This window comes from Daucus carota, chromosome 1 (genome assembly GCF_001625215.2).
Source record: "Daucus carota subsp. sativus chromosome 1, DH1 v3.0, whole genome shotgun sequence".
Lineage (NCBI taxonomy): Eukaryota > Viridiplantae > Streptophyta > Magnoliopsida > Apiales > Apiaceae > Daucus > Daucus carota.
In genome coordinates, this window is record NC_030381.2 from 44,652,836 (window position 1) to 44,674,893 (window position 22,058).

A 22,058-nucleotide genomic window follows, 5' to 3' on the forward strand; every position below is an offset into this window, starting at 1 on the left:
TAATCTCTGGTTATTCGATTAATCTTTGGATGGTTCCCTCACCGACTAAGTCTGAATCTCGCACTTTTTCACTGATTATGCAATATTATTAGGCCCATGTAATTGTTCAAAGAAAAAAGAAACAAAAGAGGTAAAATGAGAAATATGGACCCAAATTTCATAAAATGTGGAAGGAATGCCCAGAACAACAAACTTGGAAAAAATGTCTCCAAATACCAATTATTAACACTTGATAATCTAGCGTTTTTAATTTAGAAAAAAACGGTAATTTTGTAGCGTTTTGTTATTTCAACCCGGCAAAATTCTAAAAGATGTAGCGTTATGTTAGGGTAACCCTAACATAACGCTACATAAACTAGCATTCATCAAATTGACGTTTTGTCCAAAAATTATTAATCACTCACTCATTATTTTAAAAAATCGAAAATTAGATTAAAAGTTATTTTCAGTGACATATTTTTCATATCTAGTCAATTGGTAACAAATTTCAGTCAAATTTTGGTCAATTTGACTTGCATAAAATCAATTGTGACGTGAGACGGAACATTAACGATAGATATCGTGACAGTGAACAACACCGCCCGTAAAAATGATGAGCGAGTACGAGTTCCATGATGACACGTCCTAGATCTATTTGAAAGTACGGAGCAGTAATTACTAGTGTAACTACTACAATCACGTTAAATTGAGGGACAACAACATAACCCAGGGTTCTCAACCAATCAAAACATAGGGACTAGTCCTCTCGATCCGCGTCAACCTATCAGATGAAATCTACACCGTCCAGCTAGCCCCCAGAAAACACAAGCAACAACAGTAAATGCCGTCGATCTATATTTAAGAAAGCACACGGATAGCGAATCTGAGCCGTCCAATCTAATAACAACCCTCTCTCTTCGCCTATATAAACATTATCATCCCCATCTTACCCACCTGTCTATTCACAAACTTTCATCTTTCGAGGAGCAAGAAAAGAAGAACAAGTCGCCAAACAACTCACAGGAGAATTAAGAGGTATGCATCTCTCTCTCTCTCTCTCTCTCTCTCTCTCTCTCCATCTCTCTGTTATGTGCTGTTTCGTTATTCGATTTTCACTCTCTATGGTGTCTTTGTATTAGTTTGTTTTGTAATTTGCCCAATTGAGTCAATTAGGGTTATGGTTTACCTGTTTCATTGTGAATTTCGTGTTTCGTTGATTGATTATGTTGATTAGGGGATTGAATCACATGTCTTCGTTTTAATTTGTTCTGCAATTGGTTAAGTATATGTAAAATAGGGTTTCAGCGAATGATTCAATTGGGGAAAGTGAATTTCAATTTATTCAACCGAGTAATTACAAAATTCACATATGTTCGATATATTACAAGTTTGTGATTGAAAAATTGTAATTTGATAGTAGATTGGGGGAATTGTTTATGGTTATTGAAAGTCTTCGTCTCATATTTCTGAATCTTGTCATGTTATTTCAGATGGCCCGTACAAAACAAACCGCCCGTAAGTCAACCGGAGGGAAGGCCCCCAGGAAGCAGCTTGCAACCAAGGCTGCTCGCAAGTCTGCTCCCACTACTGGAGGAGTCAAGAAGCCTCACAGATACAGACCTGGAACCGTTGCTCTGCGGTATATATCTATCAATTTGTCATGTCCTTGTAATCAGTTTTGTTATTGATGTATTGGGTTTCTAATTGTACTTGTTGTTGTTGTGTAGTGAAATTCGCAAGTACCAGAAGAGTACCGAGCTGTTGATCAGGAAGCTCCCGTTCCAGAGACTGGTGAGGGAAATTGCTCAGGACTTCAAGACCGACCTTCGTTTCCAGAGCCACGCTGTCTTGGCTCTCCAGGAGGCTGCGGAGGCTTACTTGGTGGGTCTCTTTGAGGACACCAACTTGTGCGCTATCCATGCCAAGCGTGTCACAATCATGCCCAAAGACATCCAATTGGCTAGGAGAATCCGCGGAGAGCGTGCTTAGGCTGCCGGTTTAAGTTGTGTTGCTTTTTAAGTTGGTAGATATATGTTTAGGAACTATGTGATAGTAAAAGCTGTTTAGCGGGGATTTGTTTAATTCTATTCTGAAGGTTGTAGTATGGTGGAGAATTTCCGTTGTCAGGGAACTAATATTTGATCTGTTGGTTTGATCTTTAATACCATAAAGACTATACTTATATGTTTTAATATCTGGTCATTTAATATGTCTAGCATAAATTTTCTGTGTGATTTAAGCATGCATGGCTCCATAGAGCTTCCATGGATTATAATGGTCCTGCCTCCGTCTCATATTTTTGTACATTGTTTGTGAAGCCGATGTCTGTGATACGCATTTTAAGCAGTATTTTGTAAGATAATAGTTATTTAAATTGTTTAATGTCAAGTATTTTGTTTTATTTTAAATAATTTTTAGATTGTATTTTATAAAGTGTGAATAGAAAAATAAAGATGAAAAATCGTATCGTAGTTTTAATAATATTAAATGTATTATTTAAAAAATAGTTTAACAACATGGCAAAGCCCAGAATTAATCTGTGCCAAGTCAATAACATCTCATTGGTTCTCTCCTGTAGCAAAAAGATGTTTGCAATAATCAGCTAAATTTAAACAAAGTGGGTGTTTGGCACCGGCTTATAAGCCCGGCTTCTGAATTATAAATTAGAAGCACTTATTTGTACCGTTTGTGTAAGAAGTCAAGAAGTGCTTAAAAAAAGCTACGATTACTAGGTTTTGTGTCACGGCTTCTACTTATTTCCCAAACACTTTTATCATTTATAAGTCTTAACTTGTTTCTAACTTCTACTTCACTTTTTTACTTTAAGCAATAAGCACTTATTTTAAACTCACCCAAACGGCCCCAAAGTGTGTTAAGGAGTTGAGTCAACAATGTAATACCATCTGTGACTCTGTGAGTATATTTTGAAATAGATAGTACAGGATGAGTTGCTTATCTACACTGGATACATTCCAAAACTTTTCAACCAAATAGTTATGGTTAATAATTTTCAGGCCTTAAAATTTAGATTCTGCTTGACCGGGCCTAATGATTGTTTCGCAGCTCATGTGGGGAGGGTTTTGTTTATAACAAATAGGAATGCTCGCTTTCTTTCTTTCCCATTTCAAGCTTCAAATCATTTTCCCCATCCGCTCGAGTAACCTTCACTTGTTCAACCATATTCATTTTAAATTCTTTACCAACGCCACTTGTAATATTGCCGCCTGCAATGTCGAGATTAGTCGTCTTTCCCGTGCCGGCAATGTCGAAGCTGCCCGGAAAGTGTTTGATGAAATGCCTCACAGAGACGTGGTTTCATGGAACTCTATCATAACAGCTTACTGGCAAAATGGGTTCCTCCAAGAATCCAAGACCTTGTTCCACTCTATGCCTTCAAGAAATGTGGTGTCTTGGAACTCAATAATCTCGGGTTGCATTCAACATGATAATGCAGATGATGCTTATGAGTATTTTACATCCATGCCTGAGAGGAATACTGCTTCTTACAATACAATGTTATCCGGCTTTGTTCGGTCCAGGAGGATACAAGAGGCTTGCAGGCTATTTGAAATAATGCCGAGGAGGAACGTCGTATCTTATACTTCTATGATTGATGGGTATATGCAGTTTGGGGATGTTGAGCAAGCAAGGTCATTATTTGAAATTATGCCATGTAGAAATGTGGTATCTTGGACTGTGATGATTAGGGGGTATGTGGACAATGGAAGATTTGAAGAGGCTAATGAGCTTTTTAGAAAGATGCCGGAAAAGAATGTTATTGCAACCACAGCTATGATCACTGGTTTTTGTAAAGAGGGGAGGATGGAGGAGGCTAGGGTTCTGTTTGATAAACTTCGGTTTAGGGATTGCGTTTCATATAATGCAATCATATCAGGTATTCCAGAGTAATACTTACACAGTTATGCAAACAATCAACATTTAAATTACACTTGATAGTTATGTTCTCTATTTGTTTGCTATCCTTTCTTGATATGAGCTGTTTGCTCTTTAGTTTTTCCAAGTAAACAACTTTGAGCCTTTCACTGTCCATTGTGCATGCAAAAACATGTATCCCTGGCAACCACTCAACCTGTTGCAGTGGATCAAGGAAATTTAGCCACCGAGGGCACCTCGAAAGTTTTAAAAATATAATCTGTGCCACCACAAAAATTCCTCAAACTCTTTTTTCTGCTGCAAATTCGAACGATAAAAAATTGAACTTGACACCTAATTTGTAGAATAAACTCGGTGGTATTGTAGTAGAGTCTCCCCTGAGGTCACCCCTAAAATTAGTTACTGATTCTTAAAGGTGATGCAGGTATTCCCATAATGTTCCTGGCAGCTCAGGAACTGCTTGATTTGAACTTTTAACATTTTGATGTCTAGGATGCATATTAAGATAATGATAGTATTTAAAGTTCCCTAGTATTTGTTAGAAGGTTGTACAGTTTGTATTATAATTGGAGTGTTCCATCAGTTTCCTTTTCTTTTTTGTTGGAGTGTTTGTGAGCTTCTAAAATTATCACAATATGAAAACAGCTGAACAGGTCCTTGAGCTTCAAAATTTGCTCTGTGAGATGGTTCAGGACTTCTTGTTGTAACAATTTGATTAACATTTGCATTGATGAGTTCAGTGGTCTTGTAACTGGAGACTAGGAGACTAAACTACACTGAAGCATAAATTTCAATTTTCAACATCTCAATCTGCCTAATCTCAAGTTAACATTATTGCGTTAAGATATTGAATAGTGTTGGTGTTTAGAGTCCGCAAGCATATGTGTTTGAACAGTTTGTTTTTCAATAGCTGGAGTTCCGGTGAGTCCGCAAGCATATGTGTTTGAGCAGTTTCAATTGCTGGAGTTCCTATAGGAGTGTCTATCAATGTTCATTTGTGTTTTGGGTGTTTCGGAGCTTTTGAATTTATCGCAATCTGAGAACGAGTCCTGTACCCAAAATTTGCCCTCTGACAGGGTTCCGTATTTCCTGTCATAACAGTGTGACATTTGCAGTGATGAGTAATGTGTTCTTATCCATTTCTTTTGTGATGGCACTGATTCAAAGATATTTTAAACTTTTGGTTATAAAGCACAGTACTTTGTGAAGCCTGTGACATTTGCATAGTTGTATTGATGAGTTATGTGCTCTCTTCACTTGTTTTGTGATGCCGCTGATTTGAAGATGTTATAAGTTTTTAATTATAAAGCACAGTTCATTTGCGAACACTTTTTACTGTTTTTTTGTGGTATATATGCTTATTAAGTCAATATAAACACTTCTTTTAGTTCTTGGCAAAAAAGGCCTATATACATAAGTTCCTCACAAGAGGCAAATATGTAATTGCCAGTAATGATTTTTCTTTTTCTTTTTTTTTTTAACGCCATGAGTACATGACAATATCTGTACTTTATCAGGCTATGCAAAAAACGGAAGCAGTGAGAAGGCACTGAAGGTACATATACAAATGCTCGCAACAGGCTTGCAACCTGATCATGCTACATTTATTTCAGTTCTTACGGCATGTTCAAATCTTGCATCACAGAGCGAAGGAACACAAACTCACGCACTTGTTCTAAAACATGGGTTTAGCTCACATGTGTCCATATGTAATGCTCTAATTAGTATGTACAGCAGATGTGGTCGTATATATGACTCTGTTTCAGCGTTTGGACATGTAAGAAGTCCAAATATTGTTTCCTGGAACACCATTATAGCTGCTTTCGCACAACATGGACTCTATGAGCACGCTCTTACTTACTTTAAGCAGATGCAGTTGAATGGCTTTGAACCAGATGGCCTAACATTTCTTAGTATGTTTTCTGCTTGTGGCCATGCTGGAATGGTGGATGAGAGTATGAAGTGGTTTGACTTAATGGAAAGTAAATACAAAGTTACACCTTCATCGGAGCACTATGCTTGCTTAGTTCACATGTTGGGCCGAGCTGGTCAGTTGGAAAAAGCCTACTTGCTGATCCAACAAATGCCTTATGAAGCTGACTCAGGGGTTTGGGGTGCACTTCTTTCAGCTTGTCGTGCTAATCTAAACGTAGAACTAGGACAAATTGCTGCTGAAAAATTTCTCAAGCTGGAGCCAGATAATTCTGCTGCGTACGTTATGCTGTCGAATATGTATGCTGCACGTGGTATGTGGAAAGAAGTTACCTATGTGAGAGGCTTGATGAAACAGCATGGAGTTAACAAGCAACCTGCGTATAGTTGGATGGACGTTGGAAATGAAGTACATTCTTTTCTGGGAGGTGATATATCACACCCATCTATTGAAGACATACACACAGAGCTTAAGCAGATAAACCGACAAATGGAAGACAAGGACAGAATGCACCTAGCTTTGTCACAGAGCTATATCAATGAAATAGACCTCTATTCATGAAGTACATGATTTGATCAACATCAAAAAGGTATGTTTTGAATATCTAGTGTAGCCCTAACTGTAACTCTAGTGAGCAATGATCATATTAAACAGTTTGAGCATGCAATAACCAAGTGTAAATGTATGCTTATATTGAAGGTGTATGATCCACCTATGTCATATATTTAGGTAATCTCACAACCATTACAAAAAGTGCAGAGCGCTTAATAAGTGTTCATCTACTTGGCTTTTTTGGAGGAGTCTGAAATAAATTTGTATAAGCTAATTGTTATATTAATGTTGGAGTCGGTGCAACTATGGTCCAACAAAGTGATACAAAAGCTGCAGGCTGAAGCTTCAGAAGATGATGTCTAGGTTAGCAGGTTGCAATTGCTTGTGTCGAAAGTCCTCTTTCCCATTGTGGTCATCAGGTAACACATCTCAGTAACGGATAGCAAAGGCCAGTCATAATTGCCTCAGATACATCAAAATAGTAATTGTTAATAATCAGGCATATCGTGGACAATTATTTACACCGAATTCAAAGGAGATAAAAAGGAAATTAGGTGATTTTGTTTTTCGTTTTTTAACTTGGCTATATATTTTTGAGGACTACACTGGTTGAAACACCGTGACACCTTGTGAACTTCTAAGTTTACTTGTACAGGTATAAAAAGCTACCCCGCTAGGAAAAAGTTATCTTCCACTTATATTGAGTGAAAAATTCCTTGCATCAGCCGAGAGTTAACTTTTTTTAGGAAGGCAGACTTAAGGCTAAGGCTTGATATTGGTTTTGACCTTGAGAATGGTGCACAACCTAAGTTTCCTCTAGACATGACACTTGTTCCTTTACATGATCCTCAATACGCTTATCACTACGTGATATGGAGCTTATGCAAGTTTATTGCTTCTCACCTAAAGAGGGTGAGAAATTCCTTGAAGGTAGATGAGGGTTTTGAGACTGATAATGAACCATGTCTGTTTTTATAGTATGTCCATTAATGGATCATTAACCACTTGTTCTTTCCTTGTGAAATAGGAATAAATTGTTGCTTCCATCAACTTTTCTTGATTTTGAGCAAAGACTTGTACTTCCTTGAAAAGAATTTGCAAGTGTCTTTTAAGTTGGGCTCCTTTCTGATGGTGGAAAATAGCTCCCAAGATAAACATATCCGAGTCAACAATTACCTCAGCTTTGTTCTTCTTGTGTTTTAGTAGGAGGCAAAGCTGTTGAAGTAGATTTCATCTCTTTATGTGATGATGCTAATGCACTGTCTTTTTAGTGGCAATGAGGGGTCAACATAGAAGTCTTGGTTTCATTTGGCCAAATGAAAGGCTCTTCGACAAGAATTAGAGGCTATTAGTTTTCAACCTCTTCGTCATTAACAATTGTAATTGAGGACTCTATTACCGGGTTCAACTCCAGGAAGTGTTCAAGAACATACCCTTCTTGCTGACATGAAAAGAATGATCCAAGGGGTTGTAAAAGAGGTGGTAGAGTCCTAAGATGTTTACTTTTCATTAGTAAACTGTAAACACATCGTTAAGAATAAGCTGCAGGAACCTTGGACGGTGTCAACTCACGTTCTTAGGAGAAATTTCTCCGAAATGTCTCATGCGAGACCGCCAAACACCACTCATTCAAAGTTAATCCACCTTATGACAAAAAAAAAAAAAAAAAGTTAATCCACCTGGACTCTTAAGTTAAAATAAGTATGGTTCAAAATGAGTGTTTTAAAAAACAGTGCACTTTCGCTCCCCTCTCTCTTCCTCCCCTCTGGCTCTCTATTCCTCTTTCTTTTAAACGATGTTTTAAATATTTTCTATGAACATGATTAGATCTATGTGAGTTCTGCTTCTCAAAACCTAGGTTCAAAATAGTGAATCATATTTTTTATTTTTATTCTATATTAATATAGTTTGCTCTCTTATTTACGCTCTCAATTCCTATCCATCCGATTCACCCTTAATATGAAGAAAGAAAATTATCGTGATGTTTGTGTTGTCAACGGGATCAAATATCGGGATATCGATCTACTCACCGACAGACATTTACAAGAACATCTTTAAAAGACCGATCAAATTTGAAGACAACTCATTTTGTGTGGATATTAGATATATCAATCTGAATGGTCATGCAAAGATGGCCTCCGAAATTTAGTCAAGAAAACTTTAATGACAGAGAAGAAAACCCAAATGAAAGACAGAAGATCTCCAGAAAGGAAGAAAAAAATGAGGGAAAAAAAAAGGAGAAAGGAAATGGAAATGTTAGGCACCGAAACAAAATCATCAAAATGACACAATCATGAATTAATGATAAAACTAAATTATCACATACAACCAAAAAACAATCAAAAATGACAATGCCTCGAAAGAAACACTATGATTAAAACAGATAATACAAAAATACGATAACACAATATACAATATAAAGTCTTATATATCTAATTATAAACGAATCACAAAAATCAAATTACGATATATATAACCAATAACAAAAGACATATATCACATATATCAAAGTTAATATTTAAAAATACTATAACAAAATTTTTTGAATTTATATTATTATCGTTAGGTCAATTCACACGGTCCTTAACTTATCAAATTTAAAAAGATGTATACACCAGATATCAATAAAACTGAATTGCATGCGCTTAACTCGTCATTTACTCATCTCAATTAATATTGAATCAAAAATTTGAAAATTCCGCATATCTAATTTTAAGAATAGATCCGGCGAGAAATATTATTGGAATATAAGAACAAATCAAAAAATTTAACTGATTTGGAATTTTATCGGTGAAAATCGATAGCGGCCGGGAAAAGAAAAAATATTAGTAATTTTATGTAAATCATTCAAATTTCTGAAAAAGAAAAATCAGATCAAAATAAGAAGAATCCAAGACACCCACCGCTTTTTTTTCTCCCCTGCATTTTTTTCAACCTCACTCTCTCTCTACATCTCGCTCACGAACTCTCTCTCTCTCCCCCCAACTCACTAATGGCATCTCGCGAAGACAGCGTCTACATGGCGAAACTCGCCGAGCAAGCCGAGCGCTACGAGGAGATGGTCGAGTTCATGGAAAAAGTCGTCGCCGCCGCTACTTCCGGCGAGGAACTGACCGTCGAAGAGCGCAACCTCCTCTCCGTGGCCTACAAGAACGTCATCGGCGCTCGGCGCGCTTCGTGGCGCATAATCTCCTCGATCGAGCAGAAAGAAGAGAGTCGCGGCAACGATGGACACGTGGCGACTATCCGTGACTACAGATCTAAAATCGAGAGCGAGCTCTCCGGGATCTGTGATGGAATACTGAAGCTGCTTGATACCAAGCTTATTGGCGCCGCCTCGAGTGGTGATTCGAAAGTGTTTTATTTGAAGATGAAAGGTGATTATTATAGGTATCTTGCGGAGTTCAAGACTGGTGCTGAGAGGAAAGATGCTGCTGAAAACACTCTCAACGCCTATAAGGCCGCTCAGGTATATAAATATACATTATCATTTGATTTTATACTGTTTTGTTTTTGTTTATCTTAGGGTTACTAACTTATTGATGCTGTTTTGTTTACGTAATTATGATGTTAATGATGTGATATCTTAAAAATTGATGGTATTGATAGTTTGTAAGTATAGAAAATGCACTGAATCTGTCATCTAGAGTAGCGGATATTGTAGATCTTGTAAATTTTATGGAATCTGTTGTGTGTCGGTTCATTATGTGTACTAAAATATACATTTAGGGGAAAAAATTGCAGTGTGTTGTAAAATATCAACTTATATGTGATTGCTATCTGCGGGCTTGTGCGTGTGTGCAATTGAATTGTTAATGTTGAAGGCTAATTTGATTATCATTGTGTGTAGGTATTTTGTTGTATTGTTGTTTTTACTTTTGCTGTTAGATTTGTTGTTTTAGATATTTAGTGTGTGTATCTGCACCTGATTATGTAGGTTTTTTACTAATCTAGGTTAGGTTGGTTGATTGTTAATAGTGGAGGTTGAACTTGAATATTTTTTCTTTGCTGTAGGATATTGCGAATGCTGAATTAGCTCCAACACATCCGATCCGACTGGGGCTCGCCCTTAACTTCTCTGTGTTCTACTATGAGATTCTGAGTTCCCCTGACCGTGCTTGTAATCTTGCGAAACAGGTAAAGACAATTCATCTTTCTCTATATATGTGAATATGATTTTTTTTTTTTTTTCTTTTGGTTGTCTGTTTATATACGGTTGATGCTGTGGATATGGGAATTGATATTTAAACATAATTGCATAGCTCAAATGATGTATAGATCGACCTCCTTTAGAAAATTAGACTGTTCAACCTGTTTTTGAAATTATGAAAGCTGGGGATTCTTAGAAAAAGCCATGGTATTGAAGTTCTTCTGATCAGATTAAACTGTTTGTATCCTTCTGCATCTATTAAAATCATGTGTTCCTTATGGTGTTGAGTTCTATCCGAGATTGCCATTGTTGTTCCAGTCAACTGTAACTACATCTTGTAGATGTTTGCTTTTATATATCTGTTCCATTTATAATTGGTCACTAAACATGTAAAATCTTTCACTTTCACTCCACAAGGCCTTTGATGAAGCGATTGCTGAGTTGGATACCCTAGGAGAGGAGTCCTACAAGGACAGCACTCTGATTATGCAACTTCTCCGTGATAACCTTACTCTATGGACTTCAGATATGCAGGTAATAGATCAGTTCCATTAATTTAATTTAAATGTTTCCGCTGTTGCTATTTTCTCATCTGTACTTGCCTGATGTTTTGATTTATAGGATGATGGTACTGAGGAAATCAAAGAAGCAGCCAAACCTGATGATGAATAGTTATGCTTCTTCTTTAGGATGGGCTTTTCTTTTGAATTGTATTAGTTTGCTTTTAATTTGAAAATTGCTGCTTGTGGCTACTGGCTTGTAAGTTGTAACATCAACTCTATGTTATAGTAGGGATTGCTTCTAAACGGACATGTGATCAGTTTTAGATTTTATGCATGCCATGTTTTATTTCGCTACACAATGCTTTTCGTTGTAGGCTATTGTGAACTACACTCTACTCTGATTGACCTAGTTAGTTTTAATGATTCCTTTAATCTATTTTTATAAATAATGAGTCTCCTAGATGGAAGTGGCATCATATCTTGCTGGTAGTCTCCTGGTTTGGGTTTCTGTTGCAGAATTAGTTTAATGGTTTTAGAAGGGTTATAATTTTCAATTTAACAGTCTGTAATTTGGCATTTGAAGTAAAATTTTCAACATGATTTTATGGGTGAGGTTGCTTAGTTTTCCATTGGGTTGAAGCTAAATATTAAATCTCTTTCAGTGGATCCCAAATTTCTATCTCATAATGTATGAGTGGATAGTTTGAATACTCATATTAATATGTTGTATTAATGTTTGAGTACTCACGAACACATTTGTCTTTGTCTCAACGGAGGCTGGAACCACAGACATCTGGATGCAAAAGACAAGAGATTAAGCCAGGCTTGTAAATTGACAACTTATTCAGTTTGCAAGGTATGTATCTGTTTACTTAACCACAAAGATGAAGAAGAGTTGGTAGCTGTTAGAGCAAGTCCAATAGGTGTGCTAAATCAAGTCTTAAATCCAAAAATAGGGAATATGGGATAAAATTGCACTCCAACACTATGCTAGTGATGTGCTAAATCACTAGCACAAGCCTCCCCTTCCCTATTTTTAGAATATGCTAGCCACTTCTAAACTATTTTTATCATTAAAATATTCATTTCCCCTTCTCCTCCACATCATTTCTGTTATGGATCGAAAAACGAAGGTGAAGCGTCGTGCTTTTAAGACTGTTCTCGGGATTCGAGATGCCTACGTATCTTTAGCTGTGTAAAGAATCAAGTCTGAACGTAGTTCTAGTTTGAAGGGGTAGAGCCCTTTATATAGTAGTCTCGGTGCCAGAGACAAGGTAGAAGTATGATTCTACTTATTAGAAACCTCATAGAAGTAGGCTTCTTATCTTGAGATAAGATAAGACTCTTATCTTGTAGAGTCGATGTTTATCTAAGACACTAGATGTTTATCGTTGAGGAGTTAGAATACTCGTAGAACACCGAGGCTCTAGAGCCTTCTATCAAGTCTCCTACACGGAGTAGGAGTCGTGTATTCGGGCCTTGACAGGGGCTAGTTACTGGATTCCAGCCTCGAGTGGGCTGGAAGCTCAATTCTTGAACTTTGACAGTCCAAGTAGCTCAATCGTGGACCTGCTTGTGGGCCTTATTAATTAATTACGAAATTAATTAATATTTAAGTGTCTCAGGGCCTAATTAACTGGGCTTTCATATTTTTGGTCCTTTAATATCTAATAATAATTAAATATTATTTCTGACCCATATCATTTGCCCCCCAACTTTCGATAAGTTTTGTAGAAACTTTTCAAAAGTTATAGAGGTTTTTATGCGACTTATCAAGCCTAAGACTTATCGAGTCGTTTCATGACTTATCGAGTCTTTTATATTTTTCTACAATTTTTCATTTACCTCCGGGTATTTTTGAGAATTTTCGGGAATTCCTCCCTATTTTTAAGAATTTCCGCACCTTTCAGGTATTTATTTGAGTACTGAATATATACTCAAAATATTTTTAAAATATTATTTCTCGACCGAGAAAAATATTTTATTTAGTCCCTTAATTTTTAGAATTTTCAGGGATTTTTATATTATTTTTTCATAATTATTTGCGAAGTAAATTAAATATTTACTCTTTTTTTTTTTTTTTTTTTTTTTAAGCAGGAAAAGAAAACCTACAGGGCCCACGTAAGGACTTAGTCGGCCAAAACCAGTGACTTGCTCGGCTGCACTTGCTCGGGGATTTACTCAATCCTTTTTTATTTTGTTAGTATTTTTTTAATATAAAGCTGGGTGGGCCCGCATGACCTTTTCTACTCGGCCACAACAGGCCTGTTACTCGTATAGTTTTACTCGGCCGCTTTTTCTGATTTTTTCAGTTTTCCATTTTTTTTTTTTTTTTTTACTTTAAAATTAAATAAAAAAAAAGAGAAAAACATTGTGGGCCAGGCCCATTTTCTTCTCGGCCGAAATAAGGCTTCTGCTCGGCGGTGTGTACTCTGCTTGATTTCCTTTATTTTGCATTTCATTTTTCATTTCTTTTTCTTTTCTTTTCTTTTTTTGCCAAAAAATAAATTAAAAAAAACTGCTCTGGGGTCCACCCTTCTTTTCCTGCTCGGCCATAACTGCATCTTGCTCGGCGGAGCTTGCTCGGCTTGATTTTTTTGCTTTTTTTTTTTTTTTAAATTTTATTTTTCATTTTCTTTTTTTCAGAAAATTAAAAAAATCTTAGGAGCTCAGCTCTTTTTACTCGGCTGAAATAAGGCTCTTACTCGGCGGGGCTTAGTCGACCGCTATTTGTTCTGATTTTTTATTTTTTTATTTTTTTTCTTTTTTTTTATTTCTTTTTTTCATTTTCAGAAAAAATAAATAAATAAGAAAAACAATGGGACCCAGCCCATTTGCTACTTGGCCAAATCTGCTCGCCTGCTCGGATGTCCCTTCTCGGCGAGTATTTGAATTTTTTATATGTTTTTATTTTCCTTTTTTCTTTTAAGAAAAAAGTTAAATAAAAACTGTGGGGCCCAGCCCAATTTTTATTCCGCCAAAACAAGGCTTTTACCCGACATTTTCTACTCTGCTAATAATATATATTTTTTTATTCTTTTTCTCGTTTTCTTTTATAGAAAAAGAAAAAATAAATTAAAAAGGTAGCGGGGCCCAGCCCATTTTATTTTCAGCCGAACTTTGGTTTTGAATCCGCGACTCTGCTTTCTGTTTTTTCTTTTACTATTTACTTTTTCCTTTTTAGAAAAAGGAAAATGAATAATAAAAAAAGGGTGGGGCCTGCCCAATTTCTTCTCTACCAAACGTTGGTTTTTGCTCTACCGTTATTTTGTTCTTTTATTGCTCCCTAGGAGCTATACAACGGCTATATAGCCCTTTTTTTGTTTTTTGTTTTTTTTTGCGACCAACTGTGGCTTATATAAGTGAGTGTAGTTTCACTCCCCACACTTCATAACTTCCTTTCATCTCAACTTTTTCTCTCTAGAATTTTAGTAGTTTCTTCATGGATTTCAAAAAATCTTAGTGGTTCTTCATTTTTTCAAGTCTTTTGAAGCCTATTTTGGTGTTCGATCCTCAAGATTTGGTGTTTGTTCTTCGCACCTTCAAAGATTCATCAAAATCTCAAGGTTTTGGAGGCCTATTTTGGTGTTTGATCTTCAGGATTTCGTGTTTGTTCTTCACACCTTCAAAGATTCATCAAAATTTCAAGGTTTTGGAGGCCTATTTTGGTGTTTGATCTTCAAGATTTGGTGTTTGTTCTCCAAAGTTTCATCAAGATTTCAAGCTTTCGGAGGCATCTTTTGGTGTTTGATCTTCAAGATTTTGGTGTTTGTCAATGGCCGAAAATCACTCTATTGCTGAGGAGAGGGCAAAAAGGTTGGCTGCTCGAGCTTCAAAAAGAGGTAAGGATTTCCGTCCCCCTATCGTTCTTGATCATCCAGTTACTTCTTTATTCGAATTGCTGAATGAAATGGGAGATGCCTTTCCTAATAATGCTGAGTTAGATGCTAATGATTATCCTAGTAGACTTAATGATGAAGATGTTGTTAGAATAGCTGAGTTATATAACGTTCCTCCTCAGTATGAAGTAGTTTGTCCCTCTCCGGGTGATAGAACTTGTAACTGGGATCCGGAGGATTTATTTATTTATGAGGATGCTTTTAAGTCGGGTCTTCGCTTCCCTCTTAACGATTTTATACCTAGACTTTTAGCTGAAGCTAGGATAAATCCGTGTCAGTTGGTTCCCAACGCTTGGAGAATAATCCACGTTTTTATGGCTTTGTGTGTTCAAAAAGGATTCCCGCTTAGTATAAACTTATTTAGGAGTATCTTCGTGTTTAAGAATAGTCCTGAGTGTAGGAAAGGATGGATACATATCGGTCATCGTCCCGGTGTTCCTCATACGTTCTTTACCGAGTCCCTTCCTGATTCTAATCATGTATGGAAGTGGGGATTTGTGATCCTTCGTTGGAGAGGAGGTAATTGGGGAGAGATCTTCAGACCTAGGTTTGCAACTGTGAACGATCCCGGACGGTTCGATCGCCTTCTTACTAGAGCCGAGCATCAACAAAGAGATGAGCTTATAAGTGATAAGGGTAGAACTCATTACCGTGCCATCATTAATGAAAATGCTCTCCGGTCAGCTGGTCTTAGCTTTGTTTCTGATAGTGGTAATTTCTTACAGTTGATTTGGATTTCGTCAATTTGTTCGATACTTGTTTGCTAACATCCATATTATTTGTTTTGTTTCAGCTGTTGAGATTATCGATGATGACCAGGGTCGTGGCGATAAAGTCACGAAGAGGATGATGAAGAAGCTTGCTGAGAGAGCCAACCCTCCTGAGCCTACCACTCCTGCTTTCCTCCAGCACAGTCAGCAAGCTGGGAAGAGGTTTAGAGATGCCGATGGTCACATGCAGACTGCTTTCATGCCGGCTTGGGGTATTTGTGATCAGCATTCGGTGTCTGGGAGTTCTCTCCTAGCTAAGGACTGGTCTAGGGAGTGCATAACTCCTCCTGATCGGACCAACATTGTGGAGAGAACGAGCCTTGACGAGGCGGAGCAGCTTGGTGCTAGTGCGGCCTATAATGTGAGTTAACTTTACTTTTTTTATATATATATACTTGTTTCTTTTGTCTTAGCATATGAGATATGGCTTCTCACAGTTTTCCTCCTTTCCTTTTAGCTCAACTCCTACTTCCAGGCGGCTATTTATCAAGCTAATGCCTTCAAGGAGTCTGAGAGGGCTCTTCAGAAAGAAAAGGTTAGCTTGACTAGAGCGATGAACGATTGGGAGAGCCGTGCTCATTCGGCTGAGGACATGGTCACATCTCTTCAAAACAGGATGAAGACTCTCGAGGAAGGTTTGGAGAAGAACAAGGGGATGATTATCGACGAGTACATGGACTCTGACCCCTTCCTCCAGTTCATGGACGACCATGATGATAGGGTGCGTCCCTCGGTTTTCACTTCTGGCTGGGACAAGGCCCTCGAGACCGTTGTTGCTGATCACCCGGGAATGTTTGATCCTTCTCGGTATCCTAGCCCTTATCTACCAGCTCAGTCTTTGGCCACTGCATCTTCCTCCCATGTTCCCGCCGTTGTTGATGTTGAGGAGGTGGAAGGAGCAGGGGTCGCAGTTGGAGATCAGACTCCTCACAGTGCGTGGCCTAGCTGGGAGTAGTTCCAGCTCCTCTTACTAGTCTTACGAGACTTTATCTATGCGTATTTTATTATCTATCTAGGACTTGTTTATTCGGGCCCTGCGTGGCTAAAGCTTTGTGCTTGCTTGACTTCTATTTGGGAATGTAATATGACTTTAACTTATCTTGTAGCCTTGCATGGCTTTTATGTACTCGACTTATCGTATCTTTTATAAGGGTTGTACCACAACTCTTAAGTTATTAATCTAACTATTTCGGATTTGAGCTTCTAGCTTTTGTGTTGTATGTTTCGAGTTTTCATGCCATGCATTTACTGTCCAGACCTTAGGATTCACAACGCAATATCTATAAGGAAAACATTCACGCAAACGGAATTTAAACAAATATAAAGGATACTAGGTAATCTTCGAGATCTTATTAAAACTTCGCAAGTAATGAACGAGTTATACTTCATGCTACTGAACGACAGTGGTCTATATGACCTTATTCATATGAACTCCTAATACTTAGAATACTCAAACATAATAAATCTTCAAGTTGGTTGCATGCCAACTTCTTGGGACTTCAACTCCATCTAAGGTCTGAAGCTTATACGACCCATGACCTGTGACATTCTTCACCTGGTATGGTCCTTCCCAATTCGGGGCCATCTTGCCCTTAGGACCAACACCAGAGGCCTCAGCCTTTCTCAACACTAAATCTCCTTCTCGGAAGAAACGTTCCTTAACTCGAAGGTTGTAGTAGTACGAAGCTCGTTTCTGGTTTTCCACTATCTTCGCATGAGCTTGGTCTCGGACCTCATCAATCATGTCAAGAGCCAACCTCATTCCTTCTTCGTTGGTTGGTGGATCAAATTGCTCGATCCTTGGGGAAGTATGAGTGATCTCGAGGGGCACCACTGCCTCAGTTCCATAAGCTAGCTGAAAGGGAGTAGCTCCAGTAGTGACCCTACAAGTTGTTCGATATGCCCATAGGATCGGAAGGATATCGTCTGCCCAAGTGCCTTGAGCTTTCTCAACTCTTTTCTTCAGTCCATCGAGGATGATCCGGTTTGCAACTTCCGCCTGTCCATTGGCTTGTGGATGTGCCACCGAGGTGAATCGTAACTCAATGTCGTAGTCCTTGCAATATCCTTGGAACTCAGCATTGTTGAATTGTGTTCCATTGTCAGTAACCAAGACTCGAGGTATGCCGTACCTGCATATGACATTCTCCCAGAAGAATTGAGCAACCTGCTTTGTGGTTATCTTGGCCAGGGGTTTAGCCTCAATCCACTTGGTGAAGTAGTCGATTGCAACTATCAAAAACTTCCTCTGTGCACTAGCGAGTGGGAACGGCCCTAGGATATCCATCCCCCACATAGCAAAAGGAATCGGGGAATTGATGGATGTTAACATCTCAGGGGGCTGGCGTACAATGGGTGCAAACCTCTGACACCTATCACACCGTTTGACATAGTCCTGAGCTTGTTTCAACATGTCAGGCCAATAAAACCCGAGGCGGGTGACCTTGTGTGCTAATGCCCTTCCACCGAGGTGTTGTCCACACACTCCTTCGTGAACCTCTCTCAAGGCTTCTCGAGCCTCTTCCGGCCTCAAACATCTCAAGTAAGGAATCACATACGACTTTCTATATAGAATCCCTTCAATGAGCACATACTTTAACGCTCTTACCTTTAACTTTCGTGCCTCCTCGGCATTGGGTGGAAGATGTCCTGACTCGAGATACATCTTAATCTCGTCCATCCAAGTGGCTCCTGTATCAATCGGGGCTATCAGCTTAGCATTGATGCTCGGGGTTCTCAGAACCTGATAATAGACACTCCCCGAACAGACTTCATTGTCGGAGGATGCAAACTGAGACAAGGCATCAGCCTTCGCATTCTCCTCCCTTGGTATGTATTCAATCTGACACTTTTCGAATAATGTCATCTGAGCTTTCACGATTCTTAAATATTTCAGCATCGTCTCCTCTCGTGCCTCAAATTCTCCATTAACCTGAGAGACTACAAGTCTTGAGTCTCCACAGACCTTAAGGTTCTTGACCCTCAGAGTTCTAGCTAGTCCCAATCCAGCTATTAAGGCTTCATACTCAGCCTCGTTGTTGGTGGTTGGAAAATCCAACTTGATTGCGTATTCCACTATGAACCCGTCAGGGCTTTGGAGCACAAGCCCTGCACCACTAGTTTTCGTTTTTGAAGCTCCGTCAAAAAACAATAGCCAGTATTCTTTAGGTTTCTCCTCTACTTCCTTGGACTCAGCCATCTCGTCCTTATTCTCCTGCCCCCCGACTTCTTGGTTGTCAATGGTACATTCAACTATGAAGTCAGCTAGAGCTTGAGCCTTGATTGCCACCCGTGGCTTATATCGAATATCGAATTCTCCAAGTTCAACTGCCCACTTTATCAATCTTCCACTAGCCTTCGGGCTATGCATTATGTTACGAAGGGGCTGGTCAGTCAAGACTTCAATCTTATGAGATTGGAAGTAAGGTCTCAACTTCCTCGAGGCTGTAATCATAGCCAACGCAAACTTCTCAATCACGGAGTAGTTGAGCTCCGCTCCATGTAAAACCTTGCTAACATAGTAGACGGGTTTCTGGACTTTCCCGTCCTCACGAACTAAGACAGCACTTAGCGCTTGTTCTGAAACAGCTAAGTACACATATAGAACTTCACCATCCACCGGCTTCGAGAGAAGAGGTGGCTCTGTCATGTATTTCTTCAACTCCTCAAAGGCCACTTGGCTCTCCTCTGTCCACTCAAAGTTCTTGACCTTCTTGAGTGCTTTGAAGAAAGGCAAACACTTGTCTCCGGACTTTGATACGAATCGCCCCAAAGCTGCAATCCTTCCGGTTAACTTCTGAACGTCCCTTATGGTCTTAGGTGGTTCCATGTCGAGGATAGCCTTAATCTTGTCGGGGTTGGCCTCGATTCCACGTTTGGAGACCATCAACCCCAGAAACTTACCTGATCCAACTCCGAAAGCACACTTGGCTGGATTTAACATCATCTTATGAGTCCTCAGGACTTCAAAGGCCTCACTGAGGTGTTTGAGGTGGTCAGCCTTATTCAAACTCTTAACTAACATGTCATCAACATAGACCTCCATGGTCTTCCCAATCAGATGCTTAAACATCTTGTTTGCCAAACGTTGATACGTGGCTCCTGCATTCTTAAGACCAAATGCCATAACTAAGTAACAGAACACACCAAAGTCAGTGACGAATGATACCTTAGGAACGTCGTTTTTGTCCATCCGGATCTGGTTGTATCCACTGAAACCATCCATGAAACTCAACATCTCGTGGCCGGCAGTGGCATCTATCAATGTGTCAATCCTCGGAAGAGGAAAGCAATCCTTTGGACAAGCATCGTTGAGGTCCGTGAAGTCTACACACATCCTCCACTTCCCATTAGCTTTCTTGACCATAACCGGGTTTGCCAACCATTCTGGGAACTGAATCTCCTCTATGAACCCAGCTTCCAACAATTTCTCAACCTCCTGTCTAATGGCTTCTTGCCTCTCAGGTGCAAAGTTTCTCTTCTTCTGTTGTATCGGCTTCCTATCAGGATTAACATTCAACTTATGTGTCATGTAGGAGGGGTCAATACCGGGCATATCAGCAGCCGTCCAAGCAAAGACATCACTGTTGTTCCTCAGGAACTTAACAAACTCAACCTTCAAGTCCTCGGGGAGTGAAACCCCAACGAAGGTAACCTTCTCAGGCTCATCAGGATATAGGGTGATAGGGACCAAGTCCTCGGCAGGCTTGCCTTTTCGTTCCTCCTCTCCCCTGACATCTAGATCTTCAATAGGCATAACTTGCCCCCCGACTCCTCCGGATTTCAAAGCCCCCACATAACAACTTCTAGCCATCTTTTGATCTCCTATTTCTTCTCCCACTCCGTTCCTAGTCGGGAATTTGATCTTCAAATGGTAAGTGGATGGAATTGCTTTAAAAGCGTGTATCCCTGTTCTTCCAATGATAGCATTGTAGGTTGACGAGGCTTTAACGACCAAAAAGTTCAACATACATGTGGCCTGTCTAGGCTCGGCTCCCATTGTTACCGGTAGTTGGATCATTCCTTCAATTTTCGTCTCCGCGTTATTAAAACCGTATATAGGCATATCTGAAGGTGTTAACTGTGAATCAGCATATCCCATCTTCTCATAAGCGTCGTGGAAGAGTATATCAACAGATGCCCCATTGTCCACAAGGACTCTCTTCACAGATGAATTCCCGATCACGGGTGTGATTACTAATGGATCGTCATGGGGGAACTTCACCCCTTCAAGTTCTGAATCATTAAAAGTCAGAGGAAGCTCAATTCTCGCCCTCTTCGGGGGTTCTCCAACAATACTCATCACTTCCCGGGCATATGCCTTCCTCGAGTTACTAGATGTGCCAGCAGCGGTTGGTCCTCCAGAAATCACATTAACTACAGGTCCTCGAGGCTGATTCCTCCGATCGTCATTGTCTCTCCCTCGATCATCATTGCCTCGGGCATTCTTATCCCCCTCCTTGGTGTATCTGGACAACTTGCCTTTTCGGATCAGGAATTCAATCTCGTCCTTCAACTGACGACAATCATCGGTCTTGTGTCCTGTATCTTTGTGGAACCTGCAGTATAGATCCTTGTTTCTCTTCTCGGGATCAGTTCTGATAGGCTTTGGCCACCGAACTCCTCCTTCCTTCTCAATTTCCATCAGGATTTGACTCCTAGGGGCATTCAGCCTCGCATATTCGGTGAACCTCGGTCCTGATTTCTTCTTCGTGGATGACTTGTCATCATCTCCGGTCTTTGAATACTTGCTATTTGCATTGTACTCGGTGTCGTTTCCACGTTTCTTAGGGTTGGAGGCTTGTCCTTGGACAACCTGAGATTTCTTCAAACTTTCTTCCGCTTTGATATACTTCCCGGCTCTTTCCTGGAGCTCATTCATATTGTCCGGGGCCCTCTTGGCTAGTGATCGACGGAAATTGTCATCCGTTGTTCCTTGCTGCAGGGCAATCATTGCTACTTTCTGGTCCAAGTCCGGGACCTTGAGCGCCTCCTTGGTGAAGCGGTTCATGTAATCTCGAAGGGACTCATTCCTGCCCTGGTGAAGGTTCATCAAGGATGCTGAACTTTTGGCGTGGGTCTTACTTCCAATGAATTGACCTATGAAAGCTCGACTCAAATCAGCAAACGAAGATATCGAGTTAGGGGGTAGACGACTATACCAGTGTTGTGCCATCCCGCTCAAGGTTTGGGGAAAAGCTCGACACTTGATAGCCTCTGTGACTGGCTGCAACAACAATGCATTCATGAAGGTCCGTACATGATTAGCGGGATCACCCGTTCCGTCATACGCCTTGATAGTGGGCAACTTAAACTTCCGAGAAATTCTTGCTGCCATGATCTCCTCAGTGAATGGCGGGACAGGATTGTCAGGGTCAC

At 39.5% G+C, this 22,058-nt stretch overlaps 4 protein-coding genes across 7 annotated transcripts; all 4 read left to right on the forward strand.

The window, feature by feature from the left end:
* Positions 1–853: 853 nt before the first annotated feature.
* Positions 854–2,171, forward strand: LOC108205287 (histone H3.3). Of its 2 annotated transcripts, XM_017375187.2 has the most exons (3): positions 854–1,014; positions 1,470–1,618; positions 1,707–2,171. In XM_017375187.2, the coding sequence occupies exons 2-3, from the start codon at positions 1,470–1,472 to the stop codon at positions 1,966–1,968; spliced, it is 411 nt and encodes a 136-aa protein (XP_017230676.1). In that variant the 5' UTR covers positions 854–1,014; the 3' UTR covers positions 1,969–2,171. The 2 variants fall into 2 exon arrangements, with proteins under 2 accessions (XP_017230676.1, XP_017230674.1); XM_017375185.2 differs by lacking the exon at positions 854–1,014 and having other exon boundaries at positions 1,401–1,618.
* Positions 2,172–2,848: 677 nt separating this feature from the next.
* On the forward strand, positions 2,849–6,936 carry LOC108211193 (pentatricopeptide repeat-containing protein At4g02750). Of its 2 annotated transcripts, XM_064085657.1 has the most exons (3): positions 2,849–3,874; positions 5,391–6,395; positions 6,506–6,936. In XM_064085657.1, the coding sequence occupies exons 1-2, from the start codon at positions 3,079–3,081 to the stop codon at positions 6,365–6,367; spliced, it is 1,773 nt and encodes a 590-aa protein (XP_063941727.1). In that variant the 5' UTR covers positions 2,849–3,078; the 3' UTR covers positions 6,368–6,395; positions 6,506–6,936. The 2 variants fall into 2 exon arrangements, with proteins under 2 accessions (XP_063941727.1, XP_017238215.1); XM_017382726.2 differs by having other exon boundaries at positions 2,851–3,874; positions 5,391–6,936.
* Positions 6,937–9,212: 2,276 nt separating this feature from the next.
* On the forward strand, positions 9,213–11,370 carry LOC108204889 (14-3-3-like protein). The gene is made up of 4 exons (XM_017374550.2): positions 9,213–9,827; positions 10,373–10,495; positions 10,926–11,042; positions 11,130–11,370. The coding sequence occupies exons 1-4, from the start codon at positions 9,351–9,353 to the stop codon at positions 11,178–11,180; spliced, it is 768 nt and encodes a 255-aa protein (XP_017230039.1). The 5' UTR covers positions 9,213–9,350; the 3' UTR covers positions 11,181–11,370.
* A 3,011-nt stretch (positions 11,371–14,381) lies between these two features.
* Positions 14,382–16,886, forward strand: LOC108204887 (uncharacterized). Of its 2 annotated transcripts, none has more exons than XM_017374549.2 (3): positions 14,382–14,853; positions 15,704–16,041; positions 16,138–16,886. In XM_017374549.2, exons 1-3 carry the CDS (start codon positions 14,787–14,789, stop codon positions 16,633–16,635), a joined length of 903 nt encoding a protein of 300 aa, XP_017230038.1. In that variant the 5' UTR covers positions 14,382–14,786; the 3' UTR covers positions 16,636–16,886. The 2 variants fall into 2 exon arrangements, with proteins under 2 accessions (XP_017230038.1, XP_017230037.2); XM_017374548.2 differs by lacking the exon at positions 14,382–14,853 and adding an exon at positions 14,860–15,621.
* Positions 16,887–22,058: the final 5,172 nt, after the last annotated feature.